At 36.4% G+C, this 16763-nt stretch overlaps 1 protein-coding gene across 5 annotated transcripts in view; it reads left to right on the forward strand.

The window, feature by feature from the left end:
- Nucleotides 1–16763, forward strand: part of LOC150087350 (uncharacterized) — a 592205-nt gene that overhangs the window by 466652 nt on the left and 108790 nt on the right. For all 5 annotated transcript variants that reach the window (XM_090372014.1, XM_090372013.1, XM_090372010.1 and 2 more), the window contains one exon: nucleotides 4466–4645. In XM_090372014.1, the coding sequence (XP_090228140.1) occupies nucleotides 4466–4645 (180 nt within the window). The remainder of the gene's footprint in view (nucleotides 1–4465; nucleotides 4646–16763) is intronic.

Below are 16763 nucleotides of genomic sequence, written 5' to 3' on the forward strand. Positions count from 1 at the left end.
AACAATATTGAACTATGGATGACACAGAATGGTTACAGACTATCTCATCAAAAATCGAGTGCCATTCACTTTTGTAACAAACGAGGGATGCATCCTGACCCAGAGCTACACCTAACAAATCATCCTATCTCAGTTATGAGTAGCATTCGCCTCCTCGGTCTAATTTTTGATAGGAAGCTTAATTTTTTAGAACATATCAAATATCTCCGGACAACCTGCCAGAAAAAAATGAACATTCTCAGAGTTCTTTCTTCTACAACATGGGGTGCTGACCGTTACACCTTACTTCACCTGTATAGAACTCTAATTAGATCTCGTCTTGATTATGGAGCCCCGGTGTATGACTCTGCTAGGGAGAGTGTGCTAGTACGGCTTGCTCCTGTTCAACATTCTGCCCTTAGGATTGCTACAGGTGCTTATAGAACATCGCCAGTACAAAGTCTCTACGCCGAAGCCCATGAAATTCCACTCTGCCTCAGAAGGAAGGTGTTACTTTTGAATTAAGCCGCTAAAATTCAAAGCATGCCTACCCATCCAATTTGGCCTATACTTAGTGATCCACAGTTTAAAATGTTCTACAGAAATAAACCCAGAGCAGTCCAACCTACTGGCATCAGATTGCAGGCTCTATCTGAAAGCTGGAATGTGCACCTTGAAAAAGTCCTCCAAGATCCAAACACTTCAGTTCCCCCATGGTCCTGGGTTAATCCATCCTGTGACAATTACTTCCTGAACTGGGGAAAAGATTCCCTTGCAAATATTAACGTGCGACAACTTCATACTTCTCACACACAAAATTATCCGCATTTCATGAAAATATACACAGATGGATCAAAGTCTGATAGTGGAGTAGGTGCTGCAGCAGTTTTCCCTTTTAACACCATCTCTGTATCTCTGCCTACTGAATGCAGCAGTTATACAGCTGAGTTATTCGCCATTAAACTTGCCCTAGAAAATATTATTCATTGCTCCATTAAAAAAAGTATAATATATACCGACTCGCAGAGTACACTAGTAGCCCTACAAAGCATCTCCTCACCAACCAATCCTTTAATACAAACCATAAGAAGTAAGATGATTCTTATTCAGGAACGCCAGCAAGTAGTCATCTTCTGCTGGATCCCAGGTCACACTGGGATCCCAGGAAACGAATGCGCAGACCATGCTGCAAAACATCCATCTAACCCATTATCTTCAGGCTTTTGTGTTCCATATGTTGATTACAAACCTATGATACGAAGGACATGTAAGGAACAATGGACACTTCTATGGCAAGCTCAAAGGGGTAATAAGCTATTGGAAATAAAATCAGAACCACAGTTATGGACCTCTAGTTTTCGTACTAACAGAAAGGAAGAAGTCATCTTAACCAGAGCACGAATCGGCCACAGCCAGTTTACTCACCTATTTCTCCTTACAGGAAATGATCCTCCACAGTGTTCTCAATGCAACTGTCAGCTAACAATGAAGCACATTCTTGTTGAATGCACTCTGTACAAACATGCTCGGCAATGTTCATTCAGCTTCCTTCCAAATCTAAAAGAACCTCTAAAACTCTCTCACATCATAGGCAACGATGCTAATCTCTTGGAGTTATTCTGTTTTCTTAAACGAATAAAACTTTATGATCGTCTCTGACTGTTTCCATAACAGTCACCATTGATAACTTTCATATCACTGATAGGCGCAATATGGTCTAAGCAGCCCTTGCGCCAAAAATAACAATAACAACAACAACAACAACAACAATCTGCAACCATTCCTTCCTGAAATGAGGCTTCCAGACCTATATGCATTGCTCAAAATGCAGCCTAACCATTTCTTTGTGCAAAGGGATAATCACCTCCTTATCCTTGATACCAGACTTATTATATATCATTGACAAAACCCTATGAGCTGTCCCAGCAGCTTGTCTGCAGAGAACTTCATATCTGATTGCACACAATTACCCTAGGTCTTTTTCATTTTCCCCTACCTTGAGTGTAATACCACATAGTTCATATGTTAATATGTTAATTCTGTGATTACTGCTACCCATATGCACAATACCTTACATTTGTCAATGTTAGGTATTGCCATTTCTTCAAGAGCAGTATCCATTAATAGCCACTCTGTCTTTGCCCACTCAACCATACCTTTATTCAAAGCAGTAACTTGTCCTTAATGCCACACATTACTTCTCCTTCAACCCATGCACGGTACTAAGTACTATAGGTTTTGATACCTTTCATGTTTGGGGATTTCATAAAAAAAAAACACTGCTCCAATTTGTATGGCAGTCTTTTATGTGCAACAGCATCAAAAGCTTTCTTGAAATCAAAGTATGTGATATCAAAATTATTTTTTACATCCAGTTCCTTTGTTACTGCATCATAATATCCAATCAGATGGGTCGGACAAGATTGCCCCTTAACAAATTTATGCTGTGATTTTAGTGTAATTGCATTCCTCTCTAGTTGGTCCTGCATTACTTATTTAATGAAAGACCACGTTATTTTCCCTAGAATAGAGGTTAAGCTGACAGGTCTGTAATTACTCATGTCACTTTTTGATTGGTAGTGTTTGCGATTCAGGGGATGTCCCCATGGACTGGAGATGTGCAAATCCCCTGAATCCCAAAGATGTTCACATAATTATAGCTAAGGGTTTTCTTACCTCCTTTGCCATAATATAATTGGATAAATATTCATTCTAGGTGCCTTTTTTATGTAAAGCTTCAATAATTTCCCTTCTGCTTTCCACTCAGTTATCAAAAATCATTTATCCCTGTTAGATTTTGATAAATGTCTGGAATTCCTCTCCCTAAAGAACCTGTGCATGAATAAAGCAAACGTAAACAAATGTGTTTCAATCCCTTTCTTCTACTGTTAATGTAAGTACAGAAATCTTTGCTAGGTATTCTTTGCCAGAGCGTTCTTGTAATCTGCCTAACTTCCTTTTTGACATGATTACAGACTTTTTGTATCTACCATGGGCTTCTGTATCACCTTATCACCTGATAATTTATAGCATCCCATGCATTTTAGTTCTCTGCCACAAGTCTCATCAGTCTGATATCCATTTAGGTCAAAGCCTAGAATGGTATTTTTTAGTTGGTATGAAAAAATTGTTGTTGGTAACATCATTAGCTGGTCCCACTGTATACAATAATTTAAAAATTGTCAGAAACCACTGCCGACTGGGTTAGCCGGGTGGGTAAAGTGCCTGCCTGGCAACCTAAAGGTCGCGGGTTCGAATCCCGCCTCGGGTTTGGATCAAAGTACTGCAAAAACCTTGGGAGGTGCATTATGGCCACAGAAGCTGATGCGCCAACAACTACCAAACAAAAAAAAAAAAAAAAAGACCACTGATGTCACCATTACGAAAGTAAAAGCCCTTCCCTCTACTTGACAGTAGTTATGTCTGTTAAGTAAATTCCACGTTGGTACACTGTGATCATTGCTACCCAGAGGTTCTTTTACCTGAAGATTCTTCATGCATGAAGAACTACTGCTGATAATTAGATCAACAGTATTGCTTCCTCTTTTTGCCTCTCTAATATGCTATAGAAAACAGTCATCCACTAAATCCACAAAAATCTTGCTGGTGTGTGAGTGACCAATCCACAAGTTGCAGTCAATATCAGGAAAGTAAACCCCCCCCCCCCATTATAAGATATACTGGTTTACTGGCCCACTATTTTTCTGTATAGTTGTTTGTTATACTCACACAGTCATTAGGCCTATAACATACTCCTACTCTCATTTTTGTTTTCCCAGCACTTGTCTATCAATATTATTATTTTTTTTTAAATTTATAAATTCATAAAATCCAAAAGGCATTTTTATTGTTAGTTAGCATTAGTAGAGGCATATTATGCAAGAAAACAAGCTTATACAGCATCAACCAAAAAAAAAAAAAAAAAAAACCCTTCCCATTTCAACCATCCATTCGCTTCAAATGTTTATCTAGTTCTGTCTTGAATTTATTTAAGCTGTCAACTTCTACAACGACACATCAAAGTTTGTTCCACCAATCAACCACCCTCTGGCTAAAGGCAAATATCCGCACATCTATTCTACAACTGTCTTTCCTCAGTTTGAATTTATGTCCTCTCAGGCGATTAATCTGGGTAAGAGGAAGAATCTCATCAGCATTGAGCTTGCTCAAACCATTCAAGGCCTTGTATACCTCAATCAGATCACCTCGCAAAACTAATTTTGATTGCCAGGTGATCGCGCAAAAACACAGTGTGTTTTTATCAAATGATATAAAAGATATCAGTTTTATCAAATGATATAAAGGATATAATCATTTGGCCTTGTTTTTGTTGTTAAAATCACAAGGAAAACTTTAATGGTCATAACAATATATATATATATATTTTTTTTTTTTTTTTTTTTTTTAAATTATTGTTTTATTTTTGGTGTTTCTATGGAAGCGTTTACTGTAGATGTTTAATGAAATGAAATTTTTTGTTGAATAGGTATGTATGGCTTTCAGAATTGTAACATGTCAAGAACTACCCCTTGATAATCTAAAATCTATCATTTCTAATCAGAAAAATCATATGCTAAATGGTATGGATCTTAAAGTTCTTGATCTTGACAGCATTAAAATAAACTTTGACCAGTTTTGCTGCATTATGACAGAATTTCAAAATCAGGTATGTTTGTATAAATGTATAAATATATAATACATGTAATTATTTCCTGTGCATGATATTGGCATGTAAGTGTTAAATTATGATGAAACAACACCTGATTCCTGCACCTTAGAAAATCACATTCTTCAGTCCCTATTTCAGAAAAATTTGAGTGTATAAATCACGTCTTTAAAGAACGAACATTTGTTCTTCATCATTATGATATTAATCATTGTTAATAAACTCTAGTACTATGGGAACTTTTTTTTTTATTCATTTGTTTATTTGGCAATATAACTTTGTAGAATAGAGCATTATTACATTTCGGGCTATATACCAAATCTGTGCTCACATATAACACCCTACAAAAGATAACTGGCAGCAAATGGTCTTACGATGGGCGTATTTAGTTCTATGATGACAATATTTTTGCCCTAACAATGGGCATATTTAATTCTATGATGACAACAACCCATGATTTGGTTTACAGCCTTGTTAACTTATGATTGCTAGAAACAGCAAGGATCAGTACTTTGGAAAATTTAACCTCTGAAAGCCTTCCTGAAACCATGTTCTGTTAAGTTAATATCCTAACTTCATTACTATAAAATTAACATCCTTCCACCTGTAGCAGTTAATTATCTAGCAGGAAATGTAAAGTTCTTATTTTTATTCTTAAAAGAATAAAGGTGTCTGTTGCTATTTATATTACAAGTATGTTTCCTCTTGAATACTTTAGTTTTGATATTATTATTAAAAAAAAAAGAATACTTTTTAATTTTTATAGAAACTCAATTAGCCTTTTGCTTTAAGTTTCAGTTCAGATTATTTGTTATGCCCTGTGTACATGATAGTGATGTATAAGTATACACTAGTCATTTCAAATACCTATTCATTTGAGTGTTAAATTTCTTCCCCATCTGTCTTAAGTTAATATCCCATGAGCATGTCAGCTGGTATATATTTCTTCCATCTGAAATTTGATTTATTCTTAAACGTGATACCTATTTTACTTTAAATTTATTTAAAATTTTGATCTGTTTAATATTTGTGTTCTGTTGTTTTAAATTTCTCACATAGACCTTTCTTGTAAAAGAGTGATGCCAGCCATTTTATAATTATTTTCTTTATTAATGTCTCATCTGTTCTGTCCTAAGCAATTAATATTTTTGAATAACTATTTCCTTCTATCTTGCAACTTATATTTATTTCTCATTCTGATGAGTTTGGGTTGCAAATTGTCTATGCTCTATCTAACTAGAATTTTGTAATATGGTAAAACCACACTTTAACAGACTGCATGGAAGCATGTCGCTAAATCTGATTGTCCGTTAAACTTGAAAGAAATATATGTAGGCCACCAAAGTTGCTAGTGTTATTGTAAAATGCTGCACTATGAGATAAACAACATAAAATAGTAAAATACTTTCCTTTACTACACTTATTATGTGAGTTTTGCTTTGCCATATAATGGTAGTAGAAACTCAGACTAAAGTGTATGAAGTCTAATAAAGAGCCCAAGAACCTTTGCTGAAGGTTCAGACAACTCCCTACTCATGTCTGATAGGCTGATGAAAGGCAATGATGAGTCAAATCCTGGCAGCAAATATTTTAACACATGGTAAATACCATCACATTGAGACAGTTATGACACCAGTCCCAAACAGGCATAAAGCTTGATTCAGTGGGCACTGAACCAGGCTCAGATGTTGGAGCCAGTTCATTGGATGCTGTCCACTGAACTGGTTCACTGGAGAAGGTTGGTGAAGTGAAGGTTTACTATTCATTTTAAAACTTTCATTATTTAGTGTGATTGGTAACTGAAAAACTTCAAGTTCTACCTTTATCCATTATTGCTCACTAAAATTTACAAAAAAAGGTTTTAATTCTTAGATCAAATTAAAAAACTTCTAGTGAATTACAAAACTGGATACACTAGTATATTTAATTATTTTAGAGGTCTCTTTATCAAAAACAAGTATTTGCCCCTCCACTCTTTTGGCCATTGTGCAACTTTGGTGTGATCATCCACTTAAATAATGTTTCAGATTTGTCCTTGGGTGGAGGGTCTTCAGAATGTTAAAGCTATGAAATCCATTTTATAATGATTTCCCCTGTGGCATCCCTCAACCTGCCCCTGTTTAAATTTGTAGCATGTTTCCACATGACATGTCAACTATAAATAATGCATTTGGGACAAAGTAGTTCCTAGAAAACTTAACAGATTTTTGTGATACATTTTCTTCATAACCTGCTTAGCACAGACTTGGTAGACACTTTCTCATCTTGGATTAGACCTATTATAGGTCTAATATTAGAAGGAGACTAAATGTATTACTCTACATCTCAGAGAATCATCTGAACTAGGGATAGCAACCTTTCGCTGTTGCTAGATTCACCCTGGTAAGTGTTCTCTAAGGAAACTATGTGTTGTTTAATTTTAAAATGGGTATATAATCACCATATGCGGCCTTGGTAATATACGTTATATGTATAAGTGCTCTAGGTTTTTCTCTGCAGCACTTATACCAATCAGAGACGTGGTATCACACAGAAATAAGGAATGCAGAACTGGAATTTGGAGAGTGCAATGTCTACAGAAAGGATAGGAAGGGAGGAGGGGTTATGCTATTAGTTAAGAAACACATAAAATCCAAGGAAGTGAAGCCATTCGACATCACTGGACAGTGTAGTGTTGAGTCAGTTTGGTGTGACATAAGCATTGGGAGATCAAAATTGAGAGTAGGAGTGTGCTATAGGCCTAGTGACTCTGATGAGTATAATAAGAAACTGTACAGGAAATAGAGTGGGCCAGTAAATCGGAGAGTCTTATAATGGGGGATTTTAATTTCCCAGATATTGACTGGAATTTGTGGGTTGATCACTCACACACTAGCAAGGCTTTTGTGGATTTATTGGATGATTGTTTTCTACATCAGCATGTTAGGGAGGCAACTAGAGGGAGTAAGTACTCATGATTTGATTATCAGTATTGATTCTTCATTCATTAAGAATCTGCAGATAGAGGAACCACTAGGTGGAAGTGAACACAGTGTGCTGAAGTGGGATTTACTCAAAGAGGTAATTACCATCAGGGGTAAAGGGAAGGGTTATTGCTTTCGTAAAGGTGACTACGATGTTCTGAGACAGTATTTAAATTCTATACAGTGGGACCAACTGATGATGTTACTAACAGCAAATTAAAAATGGGAAGCATTCAAAGAACTTGCTTTGAAGCTACTAGGCTTTACATACCAACTAAGAAATATTGTTCAAGGTTTAGGCCTAAGTGGATGTCAGATGAACTAATGAGACATATGGCAGAGAAGAAAAATGCATGGGATACATATAAATTAACACGTGACACAGAAGCCTATGATAGATATAAGTTGATCTGTAACCAAGTTACAAAGGAGGTTAGGCAGGCGAAGGCAGATTATGAGAAATATTTGGCAAGGGATGCAAAGAAAAACAACAAAGAGTCCTTTACTTATGTAAACTCTAGAAGGAAGGGGATGAATCAGATTGGTGTCCACTTGATATTGATGGTTCAACTGTTGATGATCCTTCTCAGGTAGCTAACAAACTAAATGAATTTTTTGCATCGACATTCACACATGAGGAGTTATTCAGCGAGGGGAATGCCAGAGGTGTGTTCAACTCTGGCAGTAAGCTAGATAATCTTGTAATCATTGAGAGTAAAGTGGAGGAGAAATTGTTGAAGATAAACATAAGAAAGGCACCTTGGGTGGATGGGATCTATCCAGTTATATTAAAGGAGGCAGCAAAGGAAGTAAGCAAACCCTTAGCCATAATTATGAGAGCTTCCTTGGACTCAGGGGAGGTACCCAGAGACTGGAGATGTGCAAAGGTGACCCCAATTCACAAAGGAGGATCAAAGGCTGACACAAGTAATTATAGACCTGTAAGTTTAACTTCTGTGCCAGGAAAATTAATGGAGACACTGGTTAAAGAAGCACTGCAGGATCATCTAGACAAGACTTCAGTTATAGCTCAGACACAGCATGGTTTTGTTAATGAGACATCTTGCGTGACCAATTTGATTGGATACTATGATGCAGTCACAAAAGAACTGGATACAAGGAATAACTTTGATATTATATACTTGGATCTTAGAAAGGCTTTTGATACTGTTGCACATGGAAGACTGCTGCACAAATTGGAGCAGTGTGGCATTGAAGGCATATTGCTGCTATGGATAAAGGAGTGGTTGAGGGGGAGAAGACAGAGAGTGGTAATCAGTGGACACTGCTCATCGTGGACTAATGTTATTAGTGGAGTTCCTCAGGGTTCAGTGTTGGGTCCATTATTGTTTTCTGTATTTATAAATGATATTGATGATGGTATATCAAGCTTAATGTCCAAGTTTGCAGACGATACAAAAGTTGGCAGGGTTGTTAAGGACACTACTGACGCTGTGCTGCTGCAACAGGATCTGGAAAGGTTGAGCAGATGGGCTGAGAGGTGGAAAATGAAGTTTAACATTGACAAATGTAAAGTACTACATATGGGAAACAGCAACCCCAGAGCAACGTATCAACTCTGTGGTACTACGCTGACAGTGGTAGAGAATGAAAAGGACCTGGGGGTAATTGTACAGGCAGATATGAAATTCTCTGAACAGTGCAGATGGGCTGCAAGAATAGCTCATGGTGTCTTATCAATGATATACAGGAATTTTTCTAGCAGGGATAAGGAGGTGATTATTCCCTTGTATAAGGCAATGGCCAGGCCACACCTTGAGTACTGTATACAGGTCTGGAGGCCTCATTTCAAGAAGGATGTAGAGCTGCTGGAATGAGTACAGAGAAGAGCAACAAGGTTAGTGAATGAAACAAAGGGTTGCTCTTACGAAGAAAGGCTTAAGTTTTACAAATTACAGTGTCTGGAGACTAGGCACCACTAGCGAGGTAATCTGATAGAGGTGTATAAAGCCTTGAATGGTTTTAGCATGCTCAATGTTGATGGAATTCTGCCTCTTGCTCAGAATAATCGCCTGAGACGGCACAAATTCAAATTGAGGAAAGACAGATGTAGGATGGATGTGCAGAAATTTGCCTTTAGCCAGCAGGTAGTTGATTGGTGGAACAGACTTCCATCCCTTGTTGTGGAAGTTGATAGCCTAAATAAATTTAAGGCTCAGCTGGACAGGTATTTCAAATGAACAGAGGGGTGAAGTGGAAGTTTGTTTTTTTTTCTGGCTGATGCTGCATAAGCTTGCTTTCTTGCATCATATGCCTCTACTAATGCTAATGCTAATCTGAATTGCATAGTCATTTTGTTGAGGATTCTTCAGTGTGTTAACCATTTCATCATATGTTCCACCAGTTTGTTTTTTTTTCCAAGGTGAAGCAGAAAGAATGTTGATTTGATGAATATTTTGATATGGTCTCTTTTTGTTTGAAAACAGCTTATTGATTCATTTCATTCATCATGTTTTTTTTATGTGTGTGTGTAAAAGTTTGATTTTTTTATTTTATTTTTTTGTAATTATTGATAAAACTGGATTGGTTGTATAACTTTTTTACAACAGTGTATAAAACTCAACCATAAAGAATTCAGATATTCTAATTAAACGTAAATATATATATAAATACATTTAATTTTTTTATGTACTTTGCAGCCTTCACAAAAATTCAGCATGAAGTCAAATAGAAAACTATAAAATATTAGCAACTGGAAAACGTCCCGTGACTACTAGTGATTCAATTTATTTGGTGCTTTTTTACATATCAGGTTATCTACACATTTCTTCTTATACAAGAATTTTGCAAAAAAGCAGTAATAAGCAAAGCAGCCAATCTTTTCTTGTTATTTGGCTGCTTTGCTTATTGCTGTTTTTTTGATAATTGTAAATGCAGCAGTATGCTGAGGAAGCAGAGAAGAAATATTTTTCTTAGATGCCGTCTGTATTGTATAAGGGTTGTTCATATATGACAGTTCTCAGGTGCATGCGTGTTTAAAAAAAAAAAAACTTGTCTACATGCTAGTTCATAACAATCCTGCTTAATTTTGTTTACTCTTTGTTACAATTTTTGTGAATTGCTTAATTTGACTAGTGTGTAATTTTTCATATGGCATTTCAAATAGAATGATTGCACATTCAATGATCAATTTTTAACTACCGAAGAACTGCAAGATATATGTAACAGCCAGTACACAAGACTATAAAAAACCACAAGAAATTTATCAAAGCATGTTGGCTGTATGTGGTGAAATTTATTACTCAAATTGTAGTTGTAAAGTGGAAGTAATAGTGGCAAATGTTGCAAGAAAGCAAGCTTATATAGCATCAGCCAACACACACACACACACACACACACACACACACACACACACACACACACACACACACACACACACACACACACACACACACACACACACACACACACACACACTTCGCCTATCCTTACCCTCCAAGAATTTCTCTAGTTCTTTCTTGAATTTACTGAAACCATCCACTTCCACAACAACAGATGGAAGCCTATTCCAATAATCAACCACTCACACATCTAGCCTTCCATAACTTATATTTATACCCCCTCATGTGTAGTCTCAGCAAGAGGAAGAATGCCATTCACATTCACCTTACTCAATCCATTCAAAACCTTAAACACCTCAATCAGGTCACCCCACAGATGCCTAGTCTCCAGACGTTGCAATTTGCAAAACCGAAGCTTTCTAGGTAAGAACATCCTTTTGTTCCCTTCATCAATCTGGCTGCTCTTCTTTGCGCCTATTCAACCGATCTACATCCTTCCTAAAGTGAGGCCTCCAGACCTGTGTACAATACTCTAGATGCAGCCTAACCATGGCCTTGTACAAAAGGCCATGGTTAGGCTGCATCTAACCAAGCCATGGCCTTGTACAAAAGGATAATCACTTCCTTATCCCTACTAACAAAACCTAATGAGCTGTCCTGTCAGCATGTCTGCACTGCTCAATGAATTTCATATTTGACTGCACAATTATCCAGATTCATTTTCTACTCCCCTCAGGGTAGTTCCACACAGTTGATAAGTTACTCTGAGATTACTGTTACCCATATGCAGTGCCTTGCATTTTTAAATGTTAAACTTCAACTGCCATTTTTTAGCCCACTGACCCAATTTTCCTAAATCTTGTTGCAGTACCTCACCCCAATTACTGTCTTTAACCACTCTGCCAACCTTTGTATCATCTGCGAACTTTGACATTAAGCCTTCATCAGTATCATTAATAAATATTGAAAACAACAATGGGCCCAAGTACTGAGCCCCGGGAGACTCCACTGATAACATTGGTCCACAATGAGCAGTTCCCATTGATAACCATTGTCGGCCTTCTTCCACTGAACCATCCATTTATCTGTAGCAGTAACTTGCCCTTACTGCCGCATTGCACCAATTGCAGCAGTATTTTATGTGCAACAATATCAAAAGCCTTCCTGAAATCCAAGTGTATGATAACTAAATTATTTTTTGCATCCAGTTCATTGGTCACCGCATAATAGTAACCTATCACATTGGTTATACAAGACCACCCCTTAAAAATTCATGCTGTGACTGCAGTATAATTGCATTCCTGTCCAGATTGTCTTGCATTACTTCTTGAACTAGTGACTCCATTATTTTCCCTGGAAGCGATGTTAAGCTAACAGGTCTGTAATTACTCATGTCACCTTTTGATTCCCCTTTATGAATTGGGAATACATTTGCACATCTCCAGTCCATAGGGACCTCCTCTGAATCCAAGGATGCTCTTATAATTATGACTAAGGGTTTGCTTGCCTCCTTTGCTACCTCCCTTAATATGATTGGATAGATCCCATCCACCCCAAGTGCTTTTATAATGGGGATACCAAGTATCCTCAGTCTTCATGGTTGAAAATATGTTAATCTCATATTTCCTGGAAAGTTTATGGTAACTATTTCCTTTAATCACCATGTTCTTTTGCTGATAAACTTTAAAGAACATGATGACAAAATTAACTTGGAATGTTATGCTGACACTTTCAGTTGTCTGCATTTCAGTTTAAAATACAGGTGACTGAACAACTGACAGAGGAATCTTCTTACTTCATGATATATCTTTTTATTTGTGCTTATGTATATATTAAAAAAATGGTATTAACAGCCCCTAAGTATGCACTCATAACTGTAAGTGCATTATGTCTGTAGAAGTGTGTTTTTTAGCAGGCAAAGTTGCACATTCTGCAAGCTGAAAATTCCCAGAAAAATTCACAGGGAAAAACCGTACACCCTCCACCTGAGATCTGCTAACTACGGTAATACCTCGAAGTTACACGATAGGTGGGTCCGACGAAAATCGCTTAAGTCGGGGTACAACTTTGCATATAAATACATATAAATTTTGTTTAATTGGGACCAAGGACTAACAAAAACACTAGTTTAGAAGAAAAATATATAATAAAATTGCAGTTCTTTATACATATTAATACAAAATATGTATTAAAAAAATAAATGAGTTACGTAAAAAAGTTATTTCGATGTCGATGGCTTCATAAAATCTAACAAATTTGTCTGACGACACAGCGCCTTCTTTTTTTCACCCAGAATTTCTTCATAGGAAGCTAATAATTTTTTTATTCCTTGCTTTGTAGCTATAACACGTTCTTCAATTGAGCTGAGACCTTCTGTCAAGCTTGTAATTGTCATGTGCTTTATGTGCTTTTCTGGTGGAACTGGGTCTGAAGTGTTGGATACTTCAGTGATGTTTTGCTCATGCATCTCTATGAGCTCATTCATTGTCAGCTCCTGACTATGTGAATTCAACAGCTCGTTGACATCATCACCATTGACTTCCAAATCTAATTGCCTGGCAAGATTAACAACTTTTTCTATCACATGAGCGACATGATCAGTTTCTGGTGTTGTTTTCGTCTTGGTTTTGAAAAAAAAATGGACAAAGTTACTTCCAGACACCATTCAATGTTTTTTTGTGAATTTCACCCCAAGATTCTTCAATGATTCATACGGCATCTAAAAGATTGAATTGTTTCCAAAAGTCTTTAACAGATATCTCACTATTTTGTCTCATAGCTTCATTCAGATGTGCAAACGATGCCTCGTGTAGTAAGCCTTGAATGTTTTGATGATTCCCTGGTCCATCGTTTGAAGCAAGTTGGTTGTGTTTGGAGGCAAAAACACAACTTTCACACGTGGGTCGAAATTAATTAGGGTGGCAGGAGGGTTACTGGGTGCATTGTCAATAAGAAGCATCACTTTAAATGGAATCTGTTTAGACTTGCAATAATGTTCGACTTCAGGTATGAAATGGTGACCAAACCAGTCCTCAAAAACAGAAGCTGAAACCCAAGTTTATGATTTGACTTCCAAATCACTGGTAAGCTAATTTTAAGATATACACCAAACGAAAAAATCAAGAACTGCGTAACTCCGAGTTTGCGTAAGTCGGGGTAGCGTAAGTCGAGGTATTACTGTACTGCCTAAAATGAAGAATACTTTAGAGTTTAGAAATTCCTCTCGTTATAAATGGGAATTGAACCAAAAAGTTTCCAAATATGTGACAGATGGTGATGTGCGATACTGATTAAGTTGCTACATAGGGCTCCTGCTTCATGATAATGAATATCCACAGTTTGCCAGCCTAATTCAGTCCTTGTTTAAATGATACATTGGGAGGCACTCAGAAATAGTTCAGATTTTTAACCATATGATTTTTATGTTTTTAGTTCATTTAAAAAAGCTTTAACAGGATGTTATTTCAATTCAGATGCTGAAGTCAAAAATTTCCATCTAAGAATAATTCTGTTAACAACCAAAAGAACTTTCTGAAGAAAGAATAAATAGAGCAGTGAAGCAATAGATGGATTTCTAAATACTATTAATAATAATAATAACATTGACTACTGCAAGTCCTTCAACTTTGTGCCCTATAGTTGACTTTTTGTGCCCTAGAGATACTAAAGATCAACAAAGCCAACATGACATTGACATACTTTCTAGAAGCAACCATGCTGAACTGGAGGACCACCATCAAGATCAAGAACATCATGACAAGACTGATCACTATCAAGAGAGGAATCTTCCTGGGAGATGCAACGAGTCCTCTGTAGTTCTGTCTAGCACTTAATTCACTGTCTAGCATGCCCAACAACAGCAAGTACAAATATACCTTAAAAGAAGGGGGGGGGAAGAAGCTGTACATGCCCTCTCTCACCTGATGTACACGGATGACATCAAACTGTATGCAGCAACCAAGAACCAACTCCAACAGCTGCTCTGGATCACTCAAGAGTTTGGCCAAGACCGGTGGTTTTCTACCTTTTTTTAATAATGGCACCCCTAAGTAATTTATTTTATTTTGCGGCACCCCTACTCAATTTTCTACCTGTTAGATCCGATTCTCTCTCTCTCTCTGAATATATATATATATATATATAAATAAAATATGTATAAAATATTGAAGATAATAATAGAACAGATAAATCAAATAATACCATTCAGGAATATTAAGGAAACGCAAAGGATTTAAAAAAAAAAAAATTATTATTGTTGTTTACCCACAATCCAGATGACTTCAACTGGGGCCAACCACCCAGACTGAAGGCAAAAAATGCCAAGAAGTTCTCTGTTTCTGTAATGATCAATATATGCTAAGTAATTTGAATTTAAACCAAATATAGGTAATTAAAAATAGTTAAGAAAATTTAGCATCAAAAGTAAGAAATTATAATGTAAGCATATATTAATCATCGTTGACCCGACAGAGAATGTAATTTAATGATTAAAATAAGATTAAATATATAGTATAATGCATATCTACTGTATCCAGGATATAATGTAGTAACAACAATAGTCGTCAAGATCAAAATAATATGTGGTGCCCCCTATGTGATGGATATGGTAATAATAAATAAATAAAATCAAAATAATTAATTAACCAATCAAATTTAAGTAATCAGATTTAAGTTAACGCAAAGAGAAACATGCAGATAGTAAGAAGAAAAACTAAAAGAGCAGGAATAATAGAACCTGAACTCCATAAAGGCAAAAAATAGTAGTATAGATAAGAAGTAGTTTCTCCTACATCCTCGGATTACCCTAATAATTTTGGAGAAATAAAAATAGTGTAGGAGGTGCCTCCGTAGCCAGGTGGGAAGGAGCACCAGTGCATAGCACACACTCCTTGATTAGACTGGGATTCGAGCCCGTCACCACCAAATATGGAGGATGCGGAAAGGTCAGGGAATTTCCACCGCATATCCTGGAGCAATATGGTCTTAGTTGTGAATGCTCCTAAAAACAAAATAACAAACAAACAAATAGTATAGGACAGCTTAAAGACAATACAAGATATAAGTTATGGCTCAGGTATGCCCAGGATCGCAAACCCGTTCCTATAGTAGGACCTTGAGCTGAATTTGCATGTTACCTCAACATGAACTTAAGTAAACTTAACTATGTAAAAAAAAAAAGAAAGAAAAAAAAGATGTTGTTTTTATTTGGTTTTTAGGAGCATTAGCAACTAAGGCCATATTGCTCCGAGAATATGCGGTGGTCATTCCCTTACATTTCCTCATCCTCTGTATTTGGTAGTTACAGGCTCGAACCCCGGTCTAATCAAGAAGCATGTGCTATGCATTGGTGCTCTTTCCTACCTGGCAACGGAGGCGCCCTAAAAAAAAAAAAAAAAAAAAAAAAAAAAATGATACACTATAATTTACAAGCTGGTGGGTACAAGTTTTCTACTCGGTAAGACACCAAGAAAGCAAAGTTTATCTATGTACATATATACATGGCTTTAAATCTGTAATTGTGGCAATTATATTGAAGCAATGGGTTCAGAAAACAAATTTTTGAAATTAATTATGTTTATCACTTTTCTGAAGTGGTATTTCAGGTAAACGATGGGGTAATTATTATTAATCAACTTATTGTACAATGCTATTATGTTTGCTGAACAGTTTTTATTATTATTGCAAATGTAAGCAATCCTCAGACATTGGAATAAAATGATATTAGCATGCACTGATTTTGATATATTAGATCTCCAGTTTGTAAGGCCGACTACATTGAAATTAAATGCATCTCTTTATTATATACGTTTACATCTATATTATTATGAAATATTTCTATACGAAGATCCAGGT

Source organism: Mastigoproctus giganteus, chromosome 4 (genome assembly GCF_048544385.1).
Source record: "Mastigoproctus giganteus isolate SK-2022 chromosome 4, ASM4854438v1, whole genome shotgun sequence".
NCBI lineage: Eukaryota > Metazoa > Arthropoda > Arachnida > Uropygi > Thelyphonidae > Mastigoproctus > Mastigoproctus giganteus.